The 18,834-nt window shown below is 39.9% G+C and overlaps 1 protein-coding gene across 4 annotated transcripts in view; it reads left to right on the top strand.

The window, feature by feature from the left end:
- st18 (ST18 C2H2C-type zinc finger transcription factor) overlaps positions 1 to 18,834 on the top strand; it is an 85,461-nt gene that overhangs the window by 55,370 nt on the left and 11,257 nt on the right. For all 4 annotated transcript variants that reach the window (XM_036518801.1, XM_036518804.1, XM_036518803.1 and 1 more), the window contains 7 exons: positions 3,739 to 4,464; positions 8,795 to 8,929; positions 10,745 to 10,835; positions 12,270 to 12,362; positions 14,071 to 14,279; positions 15,317 to 15,513; positions 17,969 to 18,196. In XM_036518801.1, coding sequence (XP_036374694.1) covers positions 3,739 to 4,464; positions 8,795 to 8,929; positions 10,745 to 10,835; positions 12,270 to 12,362; positions 14,071 to 14,279; positions 15,317 to 15,513; positions 17,969 to 18,196 — 1,679 coding nt within the window. The remainder of the gene's footprint in view (positions 1 to 3,738; positions 4,465 to 8,794; positions 8,930 to 10,744; positions 10,836 to 12,269; positions 12,363 to 14,070; positions 14,280 to 15,316; positions 15,514 to 17,968; positions 18,197 to 18,834) is intronic.

Genomic DNA, 18,834 nt, shown 5'->3' with positions numbered 1-18,834 from the left:
AACAGTACCGAAAAATGCCTTGATGAAGGCCAATTAATATTTTATTTAAAAGCACTGTCCTTTCTAGAGACAAAAACAGTGCGATCTTCTAATGAACTGAATTATGAACATTTTGGCAACAATACACATGGTTTACATGTGCATTTTCGTCCCCTATAATCTGCACTTATTTGGTATATTTTTAACTATGTAACTAAGCAACAGACGTAATTGTTGCTTTCGAAAGCTTTTGTTAGGCCCTCTAACACAGTCCAAATATGCATAATTAGGCATAATGTCTACAGCTCATTATTGTACACATGTGGGTAGTTAAATGGACCAAGAGAATAGCTCAATGAATTGAGCAGATTCATTGGAAATGGAATTTATTTGTTTCCTGAGTTCATATTACATTACAATTATCATAACCCTTTTCGCACACCATCATCTGTGTTATTCTGAAAACTTCATTTGTACGACACTTTCCCTCCCCGAGCCCCTGCTAATATGTGAAGAGTCTCCTTTGGACCGGCATTAACAAAAACCCCACAAAAGATCTTGCCGAGATCACGGCACGCTTTAAAAAGGGACGTCTGTGTATGGAAATGAAATGACAGCCACTGTGGAAAAAAAAAAAAAAAAGCCATAAGAATCACTGCCTGTGAGATGCTGTGAATATCTGCATTTCATAACAGGGAAGGGGGGTGTGTGTGGGGGGGGGGGGCGGGGGGGGGGGGGCTCCCATTTGGTCATGCTGTACTGCAGTCGACTAGAGCCAAGCTTCTGCTCTGCAGCAGAGCTCCGGTAATGGCTATTCTGGAGTACAAACCGATCACCTGTTCCAATACAGAAACCACAGTAGGGATCCAAGTTTTTTTTTCCCTCTCTCTCTTTCACTCCGTTTTTTTTTTTGTAAGGGCTGTGCATCCATCTGGATGAAAAACAAGTACTCATTGCCTGTTCTGCTAATTGTAACTAAGCATAACTGACTAACTTTTAATCTATTTGTTGGATGGGCGTGCAGAATTTTTTTACAGCATCTATTTAGATTTAAATGTCTCCAGCCTCTGAGAGATTATCAGTCCAGTGCACACCTCGCAAATCCAGTTTGGTCTGGATGGTGCAGGGCCTTCATTGTAATTAGAGACAGTGTTTTTTTTTTTTTTCTAAAGAACACGAACAAGACATACCCTACAAAATAAATCGGAGCTAACAAATGACATTAAATCAAACACCAACAGATTCCCAGGGCCTCTTAAAGGGACTGGATCCCTTTATTTCAGTCAGAGAAAATAAAATATGCTTCTGATTTTATTTGCTCCCTTGGATTTTAAAACACATTTGGTAGAGCCCTGTTTTCCTACATATTTCTTTCTTGCTTGTTTCACCTGCTGTTTGATTCCACTCAATTGATACGTGCATCACTTACATATTTGTGCTTTGTTTATATAATGCAAAATGCTGTCATATGTTGCTAAATCCATTTTTTTTGGCAGAGGGTATAGTCTGAAATTTAAGTCGGGTAGAGCTCTCCACCCGGCACTTAGCACTGCTTTTTTAGGATTAAGTTTATTCCCATGTGCTCTTAAGACTAGTGGCTGCGTGTTAATGCCTATAGACTGCATCCTCTGTAGAAGACCCCACTTCTCCCAAATGATTCCTAAATAGATAATCAATGTATCATATCTCTACGCTAATGGTCTTATTTTTGGTGATGTTTGGTTTGGTTCGTGACTCCAAGGCACTTAAGAGGATAGATCTATTGCTGACTTATGGTATATTTGACTAAAAACCCTCATGGTCAAAGAGTCTTACCAGCAAGTTAGTTTGGATGATTTTGGGGGATCAAAAGAGATTTTCTTGAATCAATCCAGATGATAGCTTACCGGTCTTGGTCATTGACTATGAGTCTACATAATCGGGGGGTATTTTCAATTTTAAAGAGATGTTTAAAAGGGTTTTGTGAGGCTAAACACACCCTTAATGGCTATCTTTGTTAAAACTGATTTATTACTAATCTAAAATAAACACTGTAAAGGTCATGTCAAACATCAGGCCTGTTACTCCTGATTTTAAAATATGTTTGACTTTTTTAATACTGGTGTATAATTATGCCATCATTCAGAAGGTAGCATCGAGCTTCCAAGGGTGTTATTTACCGTACTGACATTCCCTCATAAAATGAAAGCAAGGCCTGTTTTTTCCAATGATCTGCTTCATTATGCAAAGAAAACATGAAAGGCAGATATTAATTTGTTATTAAGTTAAAGTGCAATTTGTTTTATGTTTATGATACTATGAGGGATTCCATCTTGCTCTGACTGTGACAGAAGGGAAGAAGAGACCTGTTTAGGAATTGTTTATAGTAATATTAAACTACCATATAGCCTTATTTACACACTGAATATTTGTACATTGAGTTTGTGTGCCCAAAATACAGCATAGTAATCTACTGTCACTCATTTTTGAGAGCAGGATAAAATGTTTTTCAGATTTACTGCTGAAATGAAGCTTTGGCTGTTTAGTGATGATCACATTGATTTTAGGTCATGTGGAATTATGAGGCTTTGCACTGTGACTTTATGGTATGCAGGCTAATATATGTAAGTTAATAAATGAACTTGCCTGGTTTTTAACCTGAAGCGATCAGTATACAGTATGAGTGCTCTGCTAATGTCAAGTGTTGGATGACTGTGTCATTTGCACTCTCAGTATTGTGCTATTGGATGATAGATCATTGGTTCAAGGTCAGGTTATGGGCAGGCCATCACAGTCAGAGTGCATACCATAATGTCGTTTACGTCATTACATTGAAATAGAAAAGACACATCTTCTGAAGCTATTCTGAAAGTAAGAGCTCCTTATTTTGTGTGATTTCAAGTGTAAGAACAGTATCCTTTATACAGTAAAGCATATATTTTAAGTAAAGATTTAGCCCAAGGTTTTCTTTATGAAAAAAATAATCCTCTGCTCTTTAACAAGAAAAGTCTTCTGTCTGATACTGATGAAAAGCAGATGCATTTTCTGAGTGAATATGCTTTCTTAGAACCTTTCTTTATTACTTCCATGATTTTCCCATGTTTTCCAAGAAAATCTTTTTACATTCCCTGTCTTAATGTAAATAGTGTTTCTTAAATGAGTTTCTTAAGAACGATTACAAGTAAATATCTGTATCCTTCCTTCAAACAGCTCGGCTAATGCTGCAGAACTACTTTAAAACTCATGTTCAATGTCATAAGCACAGTTTATCCAGTAATAATCTGGAGATTCCAAATCCTTATCAACTTGTAAACACTGATGGGAGAACTCTAAGAAGAAGACAACAATCTGGTGCCTTATCTCTAGGTTTCATGTACTACAAGATGTAATTCAAAAGAAAAAAAACAGTAACTTGCATTATGCTTTCTAACCTTCAGTGGAGGAATACACAATCGTTTAGACAAATGTTTGTACTTGAGGTTTAAAAATGCACTTTTGTTCTAATTTAAAATCATATAATCACACTTACTTGTAAGTACTGTATTTATTTAAACTGAACGTATAGAATGTTCATTCAAAGAAACTGTTAAACGTTAAAAACTGTTGAATGTTTGTATTTAAATTTTCAGATGTAGAATGTAATGTGTAATGTGTTATCAGAACCCCTTGATTCACATAAATTTTAACATGATGCAAGGATTGAATTATTGTCCTTCTATTTTGTTTCTTTTTTTTCATGACAACTGTGTACTCCTCTTTCCTTTTGCTCCTGGTGTTTAGATGGAAGCCTAAATAAATCTGGTGAGGCCCTCTCCAAAAACAGCTACCAGGACACAATATCAAAGAGCCGCGACTCCCAGGAATGGTCCAGGGAGGTGGGCGATCCCCATCCCCCACACGAGGCGGACGTTTCTGGCACCTTGGCAGAGAGACAGGGGGAAGAGCAGGCTGGAGAGCAGGAGGACGGAGGCCCAGGGGTGGGGCTGCTGGGAGCGACTTTCTGCTCCTCCCAGCACAAAGAGCCCGGCTGCGACAGCAGGAAAGGCCACTGGGACGATCTGGCCCACATCGCCAAGATGAACGGCGTCAGCGGGAGCCCCCCGAAGGCCACAAAGGATCCGTCTGGGAGGAAGGTCAACGGGGGCCAGTGTGACAGAGAGGACCCCGATCCGGGCCCAGAGGGCTACGTCAGCAAGGCGCGCGCCTTCCAGCCGGAAGAGCTGGGCTACAGGCGAGACTCCAGCGACAGCGAGGAGGAAGAGGCGGAGGCCCTGGGCAGGGAGGGCTGGGGCGCGGGGGTCCTGGAGAGGCCGCCTGAACTGGACAAGAACCGAGTGAACCTGAGTCTCCTGGAGCAGGCCATGGTGCTCCAGTCGGAGCAGAGGCAGGCCCTTCACCACGCCTACAAGGAGATGGACAGGTTCCTCCTGGAGCAGATGAGTCACGAAAGGAGGCACCAAAGGCTCCAAGACATGGAGGCCCGGGGCGCCTACAACGGATGCAAAGGTAATCACTTCGTTTACTCAGCCCTTTTTGCATTTATACTGGATGAGACACCCATAGATAAACTTTCACACATCATTACGGCTGATACTAGTCCTGTACTGCTTTACGAAGTTTCTGTCCGGCTTGAAGAAGATGTGGTGTGGGAGTTGGGAAGGGAATAGAATAGCAACACTTTGCAGGGTGATCACAGGAAACTAATACGTAATGAACCAGAGGAGGAGAAATGCCAAAGTAAGACTATGCAAGTGTACAATACTTGTTGTTAAATAGATACTTTATCAATCCTGTCTGTCCAGTTTTATTTTATACTCTTCTTCACATTGTCACAAAAAAAAATCATGGAGTGCATTATAGATGCATAATAATAGAATAATAGAAAAAGAAGATACATGAGCAAAGAACGTGTCACCAAAAGCATAATAAAAAAGAGTTGTGGAATAATGGGGTAATGGCATTACATATCCAAATACTGAAATCTTGTATACTAATTTTATACTTTCATACTGCATATAGAATAGTATTGAGAATCCTTCCTTCCATAAAGTTCAGTTGACTGCTTTTGATATATCTTTAAATTATTTTAGAAAACATCCATAAGCCTGAAATATGAGCCATGAAAAACACACTTCTCTCCCTTTCCATAGCATTGCAAGTTCAACACCCCCACCCCCTCAACCAGCTAGGCTTTGGAATACACAAGAAAAAAGTGACCCGACTTCACTTCCTTAGCAACAGCTTGACGACCACACTTCTGTGGATCCACTTCCTTCTCTTTAGCCCTCATGTCCCCTGTAGCAATGTGTCATCGCTGTCATCGCAACAAATAAACACCAGAGTTATAATGTGGGGAAAAAAGGTAGTTCATCATGCAAATGTGGTATTCAGTGATTAATAAAAAGAAAATGTCTCACTGTTTCACTTACTACAGCTGATGATATTTAGCCATATTTCCTCATTAAGTCATTGATGTACAGATTTTGCAATTTACCTTATTACAGAGATTAATCAAGGTATGTGAAAGGAGGCAGACATTTGGAAACTGCGTTACTTTAGCAGTTAATTCCACATTACGCAAGCTGATCTATCCAGGTTGCCTGCTAGGTTTACCTTGAAAGCCACAGGATTGGTCATTGCGATGTTCTGCATATTGGAAGTGGATGTTATACCTGACACTGAATCACCACTCTGTATTTTGAACGTGGCATCTACTTCAAGCCAGTTCCATGCAAATTTTTTGACATTGAGTTTTTTGCTCTAATTAACAGTGTATTACTAAAAGGTGACATTTTGTATTTGCAAATCCTTTTGGTTACCATGAATAAGATCAAGCCTATTTATTCAAATGTGATGAGGTTTCCAGGGTAATGCACGTGGTCCAAGCCTTGAGATTGGCTTGTGCCATAAATTTAGAACTGCTATGTCAAACATAATGTAATGGCTCATATTTCACATATGACCCATTTGCACAGCTAGATATTTGCTGAATCAAATCAGGTTCAACAAATCATTCAAAAGTATTCTAAAAGTAATCTGATTACCGCACTGAGATGGAATAATGTAAGAAAATGCGTTACGGATTATAAATAAAGTAAACAATGATCATGTTGCCGTGCATAATGGCCACCATTTCTCCTGTAATGTAGCACAGAGCACCACTTCTACATGGAGCACCTGTGCATCTAGATACAAGGATTTGGGATTTTTCTAACTTCCCTTCACTCTTTAGGAGATAATGGACTGTTGTTACTGGTGTTTATCACCATTTGTAGTCAATGACGCCGTTATGTCATTTATAGACTCAGTTTCATTGAAAAGATTATAAAGATCATGTAGGACTCCATTTCAACTGCAAGATGAAATTTTGAACTTTTTAACTTTGTTGTAAGCTTTAATCTATTGTGTCACATCCTTGAAATTCAGAGAATAGAAAGCATTAGTAGTAGTAGTAGTAGTACTGTGAAGTTCGAACCTCACGTGCTCAGGACTGGATCGAGACAGACTGGTGTTTTTAAGTGACTTGCCTCATCGTTCTTTTTCCTCTTCGCCGTCAACATCTTTGTCATTCACCCCATCTAGATTCTCAGCCAGAAAAAAAAAAAAAATCTTGGATTTGGCACTCGTTTCACTCATCCATTATGGCTAGCTATTTGACTTGCCTTTGCACCTGCTCTCCTCACAGCTCATAGCCTAGCTACAGTTGGCAAACCCCACAAGTTTAGTAATGCTGAGGGGAATGGTGCCACCCACTGAACTGGAGTATACTTTGAGATACAGCTTTAGCAAATGGATTAAGAGCCTTCGTCGTGTATGGACCATATATAGACAAGCGGTGCTTGTTTTGTGGGACATGTGGGGGCAGTAAATGAATTAAAGCAGGACACTGTATTTGTATTTATCTGTCTTGAGGGCATGTAGAAATAGAGTGTATGGAATTGCCACAGGAAAACTGCAGAAAACATCTGAGAAGAATCAAACTTCCTGGGGGCGCGAGTTCCCTTAAGGCCGGCAGCTGATTGGGGGCCCATTGTCTTGTAGAGCTCATCCTTGTTTCCGTCTTTCATCTTTTTGTGGTGTCTGTCATTTATTTGACAGCAGTGGGAATATGCTTGTGTGAAATTAGTGTCACTGTCAAAGCCACAACCCAGTAATATTAGGGATCTGTTTCGTAATGAATCTAAGGGAGTGGGCGATTCAGTGCAATTCTGCTTGGAGTTAAAAAAAGAAGGCCACAGAAGAACAATGCTGTGTTTCCCCTTTGGCAAATACTTTCCTAACACTGGATTCAAAGTTGCAGGGTCTTTCACTTAAGTAGAAGAAACTCACATGACAACTTACGCTGAACCTCACTACCAGGGTAATAATGTTAGAAGTTGCTTGTCAGTCAATGTCATTCTGCCATCAACCCTTTTACGCAAATTGTCAGAAAACAAAATTGAATTTCAAGAAAAGACTCACATGGAAATTTTAACAGTGGTATCAAATTGCAAGCGGATGTTTAAGTACCTGTATATTACGAAAAGTATCAAAGCTATCAATTCCTTGTCATCCCATATTTTTTTTATTTTGTTCATTAAAATAAGTAACTCCAACATACAGAAGTGTTGCTTGCCCCAAAATGTGCTTCATATAAAGCAATTACAGACTTCACAATTAGTTCTTTATCAATTCTGCTGAGCTGGCCTTTACATTTATTTTCCATGTTGACTCCAGGAAAGTTTTATGAACAGTATGTATATCCAAAGCTAGCTGTTCCTAGTGCAGAGATCACATTTATGATGTAGAGCATACCGATTTATTAATACAGTATTTGTGTGTCAGCTCATAGTGGCCATATGTCCAAGGAAGCTTTTCAGAAAAAAAGCCTAACACTGCAATGAAAGGGAAGAATCCTCTTAAATATAAAAAACCCCTTTTGGCAAGAAGTTGTGATATATAACTACACTGAAATTAAAAAAAGAACACAATCTTCTTCTACACACATTTTTGTGGGTCAGAATATTGGATTTTGATAGAATCAACCAGATATTTAACCATAACCATAAGTCTTAAATCCTTCTAAAGTACTCCTCGTGTTTTCTACTTATTCTTTAAATGAGTGCTGCTAAATGTATAATCCTTGTTGTAATCTTTTCAATGGATGGGCATTAAGAAATGTCCGGCCTCAGTTAAACTGTAGCCTTAACTAAAGTGACAGATTAATATAAGCAAAAAGCAAAAAAAAAAAGTGTGGTCTTTTAATATTTTTTCCCATACATACATGTTATTCATCTGTAATTATATTATGAATACATTTTCAAAGGACATATCTAAAACAATTCAAACAGATGTGCAACACTCCCGTAGAATTACCCCACTGAACGACAAAACATTGACATGACAATGTCTCTGAAATCAGGATGAATTCTGCAGTTGCTGGAAAGATTCCCCTTCTCCAAGAAGCTGCAGCCTCATCTATATGTAGCGTAGCAGCAAATGTTCGGTCTACAAATAAATACATCTGAAATGTTCCACACAATGTAAGGAAATATTTACCCTGAATGACAAAACATGTCACACTAAGGAATGCCGACACTGATATTATCTCTGATAATTGGGATGAATCCTGTAGTTAAAAATAAAACTTTGGGGCACATGATACTTCTCCAATTTGCTGTACCCCAATCTATGAACAGTATAATAGCAGTGTTGGTCCACAATTAAATGCATGTGAAATGTTCTACACAACATAAAGACTTTTTCTAACATGGACACCCATTTTAGTAAAAGGTATCAAACCAGTCAGTCGATTTAGAAGCACACCTCGTTTCTCACGGTTGCTTTACCTCTCCAGACTCCCCACGCTCCGACAAGAAGGACATCAAATGCCCCACGCCTGGCTGCGATGGCACGGGACATGTGACTGGTCTCTACCCGCACCACAGAAGCCTGTCCGGATGTCCCCACAAAGTCCGAGTCCCCCCCGAGAGTAAGTTCATTATTTCCTGTCAGAAATCCGGCACTGCGTGCAAATTCACTCACAAAGTAAGCCTTATGTGTGAGTGAATGTATTGCTTGTGTATCCAAATGCAAACTGCTGAATATTCCCTTTGTGTTTGATTTTAAAGTAATGCTAATAATTGACACGGAAGCACCGCTGCCCTCACGAAAAGTACACATTTAGGAGTGTTACTAGCTGACAAGCAGCATGCAAGATATTGTGACACCCAAAGACTTTGCTGTCAAGTTTGGTTGTGGGAGCATTTCTCTTTCTTCTTTTTTTTCTCCAAATATCACATCATGAAAGTGCCTTTATTATGCAAAAATGGTAATGTATGGAGATCTGAATGGTATGGATACCTCATTAAAACTGCAGTGCGTAAAAGCTTGCGTTAAATCAGCTTATGGTGTGCCAGTATCAACACTGACGTGTAAAAGCAAGCCTTGTTTTAAAATCTCATTTAGACTAAAGTACAGGCACTTTCAGAGAATTAAACCCCACAAACTTTGATTTTCTGTAGCTGAATGCCTTTCCAATTACCACTCCATTTAAGAAAAATATTACCAGTTGGTTGTTGTTTTTTTTAGTAATTTGAATGTAATATAACAAACATTCAACACTCAAACAGTGGCATAACAAAAGGAACAAAAAATGTAATTAACTTTTTCAATTTGAAAGCATGTGTGTTCTAAAACCAGAAGCAGTATTTGCAAATCAAAGGGATTTACCAATCTAGTATTCAAAAATAAATAGGCACATCCTCTAAACTAATTGGAAATTATGTACTCTATAGAAATGAAAAGTTGCTAAGGATAGTAGGTAGGACTTTGGCAGTGCACTCCCTTTTTTAAAACTGCAGAAAAAAAGCTATTTTATTTCAGATTTGTGTTATTGTTTTTATTTTTTCTACATAATTCATAGGTATGGGTCACTTAATGTCCTTCTTATTAGAATGTGGAAACATTAGAATTGGAAACAAAGTAAAATAATAATTAAAAAAAAAAACATTTCCGTGCAACAAGGTTATTGTAGCAAAGCGCAAATGATTGCCCTTAGAATGTTGGCATTTTTTAGTCCTCTAACACTCTCACTGGCCTTTGTTAATATTGTATTTGTTTATAGCTGACTTTGTCATTTACATACTCGGTTTGATTAGATGTATTTCTGTGAACAGGAATTGTCTTCCCTCTCTTCACAGCAAGGCCTGGGATGTTTTTTTTTTCCTGCATTGCTCATTGCTAAGGCAACAGCAAATGATGATTTAGATGACAAGATACCAAGCAGTTTATGCAGATAACCCATTGTCATGGACAGCAACTCTAGAATTACCAATATGAAAATGTATTCCTGTTGCTGTGACTCTTCAACATGACATCTGTTAGGACATTTTTCACTCCAAAATATGATTTTTGCCTTTATTAGGCACCAACTGTATTGCTGTCATTAAGAGGCCACTTGTCAAAATAAAAAACAACTTACTCAAACTTTAACAGTACAATATTTGTTTATTTCAAGTGTCAGCATTTGGCCATGGTGGCATTTGGTGGCATTTGGTGTCAGAATGTGGTAAATACTTTTGAACAGATGTACACAAATGAAATGCATATTATCAGCCACGCTAATGTCGCTTGCCGCATACAGCATCATATTATTGACACGTGATCACAAATGCTTTTATAAGCTTTTGAATTGTCGGTGTTTTGTGGTCTTTTTGGTTTAAGTTGTTCGGGTCCTATTCAGCAGTTTGTGAGATGGCCTATTTTCCTCTGACTCACCTCCCCCTCTTCTCTCCTCTCCCCCCAGTACTTGCCATGCACGAGAATGTTCTGAAGTGCCCTACTCCTGGGTGTACCGGAAGAGGTCATGTCAACAGCAACCGTAGTACACACAGGAGGTACCCATACCCTTTCCGTACAGACACACTGGCCACATATATGTATATATAGTCTAAGCAAGCCATTTGAGAGCATTTTCAAATTTAACACAATATAATCCTTGCTCTCAAGCGCATGGGTTTTTGGAAGCGATGGCACATAAGCATGCGTAGCTGTCTCACTATCTTCGGAGACATCAGTCATATGAAGAGGCAGGGGGACAGCGGTTTATTCAGTTCTTGTTCAAACAGCAATAAAGACGATTGTAAAACACATTGATCTCACCCCTACGCTCACAGCACCCCAAGATGAGAGCTTGACATTTGAGACTTTTCATCACTAGAGTGATGTACATGATCAGACCCATTACATCCAGTGCTGTGTTGTCTCCATTCAGAAGTATGTGATTCCATTTGCAGCTGTCTTTTGGAAGGTTTTTTGTATCCCACTTGTCATGTTTGCTTGAACAGTGTATCCAGAGTATGGAATGTACAGGAATAAGCATATATTGCATTAGATTGAATCAGATGAAGTAAGCGTTCCAAGTAAGATCTTTGCACGACAACTGATACGTTCTGTTAAACAAAATGTTAACCCACCCACCCCTCTCATTCATGGTTGTCACATTTTTAACAAATCCTCATTCAGAGCGTTTAATTCTAAATTAAGTGCTCACATTCAGATTTTTTCCTTCAGCTTCAAATAAAAGCGGTATTCAAAGGTACATGTAAACAGGCCCATTTGCCATTCTTTGTGTGCAAATTGTGAAATTGTGCGCAATTTCTGTGGCCTTTAAGTGAACTCGTATCTGACCAGTTACCCTTGCTGTTTTCTTACACCAGCAAAGATTATGTAAGCGGAGTTTGCTTCTACAGCTGAAAAGACCTTCACTGCGTCTCTTGACACTTTGCTGGGACATCAACGTCCAACAATTGGGAAGTGCAGCTGCATAGCGGAGCAGAGTAGCCATACTGCACATTTGCATACCAGTACCAATGGCTCCCACTTGTACAACACAACGCACTCCTGGAGACCCCATCATAAGTGGCAGTGCTAGGAGCTGAATCCTCTTTTGCCATAGACACTATGTTGTAAATGGGGGTTACATTCCTGATCACAGATTGGAAGTATACTTTTTTTCATAAACTGGGTTGTCTTGATATGGGGGGCTGTTTGTACTCAAGCTTACTCTCTTACACAGTGTAAACATCAACCCAGGTTGATTTCCTTTCGAAATTCAAATCTCAAAATGAACTGCGTCCGTGGTGAGGCTGTACAGTTTGCGGCACTATACAGCCTCACCATGTGACTGAGTCCATACACTATGCAGTTGTCATTTTCTTCTGAGGTGTACCTCCGTGTTACCACGCTGTGATAAAATCAAAAGTGTGCTGTAGATTTTCCAAAAGCGCAGCTTCCTGAAGTATGTTATATTGACTTTCTGTTCTGTTTAGCCTTTCAGGCTGCCCTATTGCTGCTGCTGGGAAAATCACTAAACCACAGGAGGACCTGTCCCAATGTGGACAGGGTGCTGACCGGCTCTCCAGGTAGGACCCTAGACATTTTCGACGAAAAGGTGTTTTGCAACACATATCAACAGACCAATGGAATCACCACAGCTCAGATGTCCCCTTCACATGATAGGCATTGCCTCGTTAACATCTGTCACTCAGAATGAATAACATTGAGCCAATTTGTTTGCTTTTAAAATGCACATCCACATATAAGGAGCAATTCTGTGTGTATTTCTATTTGACTTCCAGCAGTGTTACGAAATTAGAGTTATATATAGCTGTAATTAATTCCCTCATGTATTTTTAGATATGGATTTCTTCTTTGATGTGACTCAATAAGTAAGACAGTGTTGTGTTTTATAACAAGGTTAGGAATTTTTTTTAATGCTTTTAATTTTGAATTTGTTTTGTCGCAACTTGAATGCGGAAACATCTGCATGTTTTATTGGTCATCCCCGACAATGATGAGAATGAGATAAGGTTAAAAAAATGTTATTCAGAGCAACATAAGAGGCATTGTATATCAAAGCCATTCAGCCACAACTGTGGCGTTTCTCTGTGACACAAAAGCGCTATTGAAAATCCCTGTAGTGTTCTAAGGTCTTATGGGTATTCCTCTGTTTAAAAAAAAAAAGAAAAAAGAAAACATTAGGGCCCAATATTCCCAGTGGGTACCATGGGCACTCTGCCCACCCTTACTAAATTAATTAGATGGGCATTATGCCGACGATGAGCCCACTAGGTAAATCAGGCACCAGAATTTATGGAAGGATATTGATTTATTTCATTGGCTTGAATATTTCATGGCTAGGCCATAACAAACAAAGATGATGAAAATGATTATCCATTTTCACCATGGCCGTCATTAAGATTATAGATACAGACGTGCATCTTTTACTTAAATATCTTTTAGTTTACAGGGAGTGGTGGGGGGCTGTGCTCTTGTTCTGATCTGTGATTGCTATGAAATCTTTAAATTCATTTAAATGCCCCCAGTATGTATTTAAGCTGAAGGTTTCCTCTCCGAACAGATTTTCTGTGTTTTGGGCCTGTTTTTGTCATGTCCTTTTAATTAGCTCATGGTGAATTTGTGTTTTGTACTTCAAAGGTCTTTAAACTGACTTTGATATCATACATAGTGTAAAAGGATCAAGCATATTATTCTGCTGTGTGCATGAGAACATTTATAAAATAGTGAATGATGATATGAAAAACACACCTTGGAAAAATCCCACACATCTCACAGTTGTTCTGTATGAAACTAAAATGGTCTGAATACCTGCCTAAGTAATTGGAGAGAGCCATTTCCTTGCAGGAAATGCATACGCAATGTATGTGTGTTTGTGTTTGTGTGTGTCTGTGTGTGTGTGTGTGTGTAGTACTGCAAGTGTATTTAATACATGACTAACTCACATGCTCGCATGAAGTAATTAAATGTTCTCTTTTTGAAAGCAGACACACTCAGTGACCTTGGATGTTGTTAAATCTGATGGTTGTTGAAGAAAATACAATTTTGTGTAATCAGTCTCCAGAGAGCAAATGAAAGAGAAACTGTACTCTCTGAGGTTATGACCTGTTCAGAACCTACACATGTGTTATTAACTCCGTAACCTATAGAACATAACACAAGTACCCTTCAGTTCGGAAAGAAAATTGGAAGGGTTCTATTCTCAAACCCTGTTAACACAACATTTAAAAAATCATCTTTGGTTTGTTTCTTTGTCATTTTTTTTTCTTGTAGGCCTTCAAGCCTGATGAAGAAGTTTGACTTTAATCAGTACAGCTACAGGTTTGCCCACCCCGTCGCTACCCTGCAAGCGAACCTCGCCAAAGACCTGGACAAGTACGGCAAGATCCGCTTCGATTATGCCAGCTTTGACGCACAGGTCTTTGGCAAGCAGCCTTCAACGCCATCAGGCCAGGACCAAGAAATCTCTCGCTTCTCTGACCGTGAGCTTTCCAGCATGTATTTCACATACTAGCGTAGCGGTGAATGTCTCATAAATTTACCACGCGGTCCGCCGTGCAGAGCCCGAGCGGGGTGCGTTTCCGCAAAAAAAAAAAAAAAAAAAAAAAACGTATGGGTGCGTTTAGCGACTCCTGCCGCTGAATTTTCAGCTCTGAATTAAACATTGTAAAATACGGCAATCTGCTAATGCTAAATTGTGTGACGTAGAGGTCTTCACAGGTACAAACCTGATGTACATCTGTCATTGTTGGACCTGACCTCTCGAACCAGTGCCGAGGGGTGGCTTCACCAAGCCCTGCAAACAGCATGATTCAGCGTAGTCTGCCTCTAACAGGCTCTGCAGAACGGAAGTGTGATCTAATCAATACAAGGCTGAAAAATGCAATTAAACCCCATCCATGCTACCTCTCCTATAGCAACAGAGCTTTAGCTCTGAAGTGATTAATAATGTTAACACACTTAGTATCTCCAAATTTTTAGTTCAGACACTAGGTTTCTCTTTTGTGTACTGCAGTTAGATACATGTAGGCTTGTAGGATTACATGTATACATGTGTGTGTATATATATATATATATATATATATATATATATATATATATATATATATATATACACACACACACACATGTAGGACATATAGGATTATAGGCTGTAACAATATTGTAGGTAATTACATAGCTTTTTTGGGGGGGGGATCAATGTCTGAATAAATGAACATTGTCATTATTTGGGACACGTGTGGTCAAGGTACTTAAATAGGCCGGGAGTGTTAACATGCAGTTGGGTGGAATGACCTATGTGGGTGGACCTGTGAGGACCTCCAGCTGGCTGTTTTTTATGTATTTATTTATTTAATTTAGGAGACCTGTAGATGAGATACTTAATGAATTGAAGAACTGAGAAATGACACTATATTCAGATTAGGTCTTCCTCTCAGTGCCACTCAGTGGATTTTGGTGTACATTCCTTTGTTTTTCTGGAATATTTCATATGAGTGTGTGTGTGTTTTCTGCTCAGAATCCCTGCCGTACCCCTGCCTCCTGGCCCCTGGCGGTCAGCTCTCCATGCCCCCAGGACACAGCCCCAGTCACTACAACCCGGTGAACGAGGAGCTCCAAGCCACAGCTGCCACCGCCGCCATCCTCAACCTGTCCACGCGCTACCGGGGCAACATGGACGCCATAGCTGCCAGGCCTCTGGCCCCCTCCACAAAGGTAATCAAATTAGTCCACTTGGAAAGGTATTTGAGTGCGGCCATTTTAAAGCATCCCTGATTTGCGCATAAAAAAACAGGGACATCAAAAGACTGATTTTGGCAAAGAGAACTATGCCTCTGGTGAAAGAAGAACAAGAGGTTTACCTATAAAGCTTTAATGTACACTAGTAATTACATCAAAAGAAAAAACGAACACAATGGGCCTCCATATTCAATTACCCTTACAGTCCCTTTTTGTTACGCATGGTTTGTATTTTTATGCTACATTTTAACTTTAAATACAGTCTGTATGAGAGCACGTCTGGCGTCCTGCAGATGGTAGAAGATATTTTGGTCAGTAAGATATTATCTTGGATAAGCTGTGTCAGATCAGCCTTTGCGGCACGTCTCCATCAGATGGCCTATAAAACTATTTCAGTGGATTAAACCAATCAGCAGAAGGATTCATTAACTGAAATCTTTTATTCACACAAATTGAAAATCCCCCATACTCTCCATCAAATATGCACCAGTTTATAAGTTAACCCTTTGTAAAGTCCCCTCTGCGTCCCCTGAATCCGGAGCTTTGTTGTTGTCGGGTTTTTTCATTTCCATTCATGAGAGTGCAGATTATGCACTCTCCTCAGTACAGTCCAAATCTAGAGTGGTGCCCCCCCTCCACGCCCACCTCCTCTCCGCGCACCTGGTTTGGCGCCACGTCTAGACTTTAGTGGTTCTTAAAAAACAAAAATGGCCTCTTGCGTGTCTGCGATTAGCTGGGAGGCGGCACCGCTAAATTGGCGGGTCAGTTGGAGAGCGATGGCCGCGTGTGCCCGCCCAAGGTTAGCGCCCGGCTCGTCCCGCTCCAGGTCCGCTCACCTAACCCAGTGTAAAGCCCCATTTAAATTCTGCTTTCCAGTGAGCTAAGCATGTGGCCCCCTGTACCCTGGCCCAGCCGCATGAATAAAACAGCGTTTGCATATTTATCGTGTGCTGCTTGCAATCGAAAACGTTGTAATGAATATCAGATAATTTGCGGGACACGAGAGGGAGACAGAGCATATGGAGGAGAAGGAGGTAAAACTTGGATGGGCCTGATGTATGAAATATGAATTTACTCTATGACATAGGAGTAGCCTGGTGGAAAATCCACCTTCTGATGCTGATCCCATGGAGCATTTGCCCCCACAGTCAGTAATACATAAGGCTGGACTGACAAAATCATTTCATTTCCAAAAAACAGGATTGGTTATAATGAATAAAGAAAATTAGTCGATTCATTTTGGAGCACCTATTTTCCCCTATCAGCTTTGTTAAATTGTAATATATGAATTATATATACATTTGTGTTTATATGTTTGTACTTGCATGAAAGGAGCAATTATGTTTATTTCAAATCCTGATTGTGTAATAAAGAGGAAAGTATGAATATTATCATTGTTTATGTGACAATGTATAATTTAGTATGCATAAAGAATTTAATATTTTTGAGTCGTTGTGACAGCTAGGGGTTGTATGGTCCATAAGCGGTAATGAGTGTGACTGTGACAGCTACAATAGAAAGCTTAGCATTACCAAAAATAAACTGATTATCCTGATATTTAAATGGCCATTGACCTCAATATGAAGAGAAAACAGTGTGTATTTCATCTTAGTGGGGCTCCATTTTCTGCAATAGTGAATAAGTTCAAATTCTGCTGGAAATGCAGTAAAAAATGTTTTTGCCTTTTGAACACCTTGCACAGGATGGAATTCAAATGGATAAAAGATGTCATTATGAATCTGAAAGACTCCCTTTTATGTCAAATAATGGATCAGAGGTTCAGCAAGACGTATTATGTGGAATAATTTGCATCATTTTCGCGCAGCATTTTTGCATCATCTAAATAGCATAAATAGTAACCTCCGCGTCAACCACCCTGAACATTTTTAACACCTAGTTCAATACACATCTGTTGGTGATAAAACTTATGTTACATTAAGCTTTTTAATTTGTATTTGATGGCAATGACCTAAAACCAGCGCTCCCAGCTGCCATCTTGGTAGAGTGTCCTAGAAAACAGATGACACAGCTGTCACTAGACAACAATGCAGTGGCAATCTGTGCCACTGAGGGATGCGGAGGCTGATCTTTTATAATCGAAAGTACTGATTCACCAACTTCAGCTGATACTGAAATGTGTTTTTTTTTTTTTTTTTAGAAGCGGCTCTGTAGCATTTCATTCATCAATAGCAAACACATCTACATATGTATTATTAGCCCTTCCATGTCACAGAAATGTGACATGGACAGATTCAGAACATCATGGATTTATTAATCCCCCTCTCATTGTCCCCTGAACATGCCAAAACAATATAGCAGTGCTCCAGTGGCTGTCGTGATACATTAATTTTTATTTCTTCTGTGGAAAATGTGTAATAGGTTACACAAGAGCTGGGTGAGATTGAGTGGGTTGGCCTTGTGTTACGTGCAGGACGTGCTTATAGAAGTGGATGAGAATGGCACTCTGGACCTGAGTATGAAGAAGAACCGGGAGAGGGTAAAAGCCCCACCGACACTGCCTTTGGGAGAGGCGCTGTCCACGCCCCCGAAGTCCGGCAGCATACGCGTCACGCCCGCTTTCTACCAGGCCTTGTGCGAGCAGGAGGGCTGGGACACTCCTCTCAACTTCAGCAAAGCACACGCCATACCAGACAAAGAGGTAAACTCAGCTTCAGCAAAGCACACGCCATACCAGACAAAGAGGTAAACTCAGCTTCAGCAAAGCACAGGCCATACCAGACAAAGAGGTTAAACTCAGCTTCAGCAAAGCACACGCCATACCAGACAAAGAGGTTAAACTCAGCTTCAGCAAAGCACAGGCCATATCAGACAAAGAGGTAAACTCAGCTTCAGCAAAGCACACGCCATACCAGACCAAGAGGTAAACTCAGCTTCAGCAAAGCACAGGCCATACCAGACAAAGAAATATTTTCTGTTTTAGCTTAATGACATATGAAATGGAACAACAGTGAGGTGGCAGTGTAGCGTAGCGCTGATGAGCAGGGCTTGTACGCAAAAGGTTGCTGGTTCGATTCCCTGCTGGGTCACTGCTACTGTACCCTTGGGCAAGGTACTTAACCCACGATTTCCTCAGTTAATATCCAACTGTATAAATGTATAACATGTAAAAGTTGTAACTTATGTAAGTTGCTCTGGATAAGAGCTTCTGTTAAATGACAATAATAGTAATAAAATGGAAAAAGAGGTCTTCCTCTTTGGTCTCCATCCTGTTGATGCAGAGTTGTCTTAGCTATGTACTGGGGTTATTTTTATGTATTGTGTGTATTGTGCGTATGT

This window comes from Megalops cyprinoides, chromosome 24 (assembly GCF_013368585.1).
Source record: "Megalops cyprinoides isolate fMegCyp1 chromosome 24, fMegCyp1.pri, whole genome shotgun sequence".
NCBI classification, from domain to species: Eukaryota; Metazoa; Chordata; class Actinopteri; order Elopiformes; family Megalopidae; genus Megalops; species Megalops cyprinoides.
This window is presented reverse-complemented; position numbering and strand designations above follow the sequence as displayed.